The following is a 1,180-nucleotide window of genomic DNA, read 5'->3' as shown; positions in this document are numbered from 1 at the left end:
TCCTTAGTGCTTAATTTTATGGTTATACGCTTTAGCATTGTTAGTCAGCCATGCCATTCTTATGGTCTCTGGACTATCTGTCGACATTGTGGCCAGTAAAAATAATGAATTTCTTGCATGAATATGACACGGCTTCCTAGTAGAAGAACGTTTGTGCTTGATTTTTGTGGATGTAAAATTGATGAATTGTTTTGTGGTTATTTGCAATTCTTTGAAATTTTACATGTTTATATTATTGGTATTTATTCTCAGCTTGAACGAAAGATGATTGATACTTGGGATATTTACTATGCCATACTTAGTTCGAGGAAGCGTGACTCTGAATTGTTTAAGGAATGGAAAAGTAAGCTTGATGTTGATCGTTTGATCAATGACTTGAGGTTGATTCTCAGCAAGAATCGTCCGCCCACATACCATCTACAAGGAGAGGACAAGGAGTTTCGTGATCAGTGGCATACCGCGGAATGTCATCTCAAGGGCTTCCTTTTAGCCGGTGTTGGCAATGCCCTTGAGAGGTTTGACAAACCCAAAAGGCCGTTGGTCAACAAGCCTAAGTGGTTTGAAGAAAAGTCCTCTAAGGTAAGAGCTGGTCGCGCTGTGGAGCATTTAAGGAGTGAGGTATTGGAAGAGGGCCATGATGTGGGCAAATACGTCCTAGTCATGCATGGCTATTTCCATGAACTTCTATTATCGGGGGGGAAAGTTGACCCAGAAACCCAGAAGATAATGATCCTTGATGGGCTTCCAGATAGCTTTAATGAAGTCAGAGATGAAATTTTGTTTAGCGACAAAACGTTTTCAATTCTGGAACTTTATAACAAGCTTGTGAATGCTCAAACTGAGATGAGAAAAAGGGGTGGACTTTTGAGATGATCATGTTCAAGTCAGAAGAGTTTATTTTTGCTTTTATGTTTACATTGTTGAATTTTAAGAGTTTTTGATATTGTTTGGTTTTGATATCATATGGATTATTGATGTGGAATTTTATTCCTAGACTATCAATTGTGTTTTTGGATTATCGATGTCATTTTATAATGCTTGCATTATTAGATAAATGAAGTTTTGATTATCCAATTATTTATGACATCAAATGTAACATGGTTAATATCAAAATGTTTACTTGTGATTAAATTTGTTGATTCAATTATTATGAAGGTTTCTTCTAGAAATATTGATTATT

The 1,180-nt window shown here is 36.0% G+C and overlaps 1 protein-coding gene across 1 annotated transcript; it reads left to right on the top strand.

Annotated features, from left to right (window-relative positions):
* The first annotated feature begins 264 nt into the window (after nt 1-264).
* On the top strand, nt 265-873 carry LOC125198490. Its single transcript, XM_048096824.1, has one exon. The coding sequence runs from the start codon at nt 265-267 to the stop codon at nt 871-873; it is 609 nt and encodes a 202-aa protein (XP_047952781.1).
* The last annotated feature ends 307 nt before the right edge of the window (nt 874-1,180 follow it).

The sequence above is a fragment of the Salvia hispanica genome, unplaced genomic scaffold (genome assembly GCF_023119035.1).
Source record: "Salvia hispanica cultivar TCC Black 2014 unplaced genomic scaffold, UniMelb_Shisp_WGS_1.0 HiC_scaffold_1530, whole genome shotgun sequence".
NCBI lineage: Eukaryota > Viridiplantae > Streptophyta > Magnoliopsida > Lamiales > Lamiaceae > Salvia > Salvia hispanica.
This window is presented reverse-complemented; position numbering and strand designations above follow the sequence as displayed.

Coding starts and splice junctions, on each gene's coding strand:
- LOC125198490 (XM_048096824.1), top strand. CDS start 265: ATGATTGATACTTGGGATATTTACTATGCCATACTTAGTTCGAGGAAG.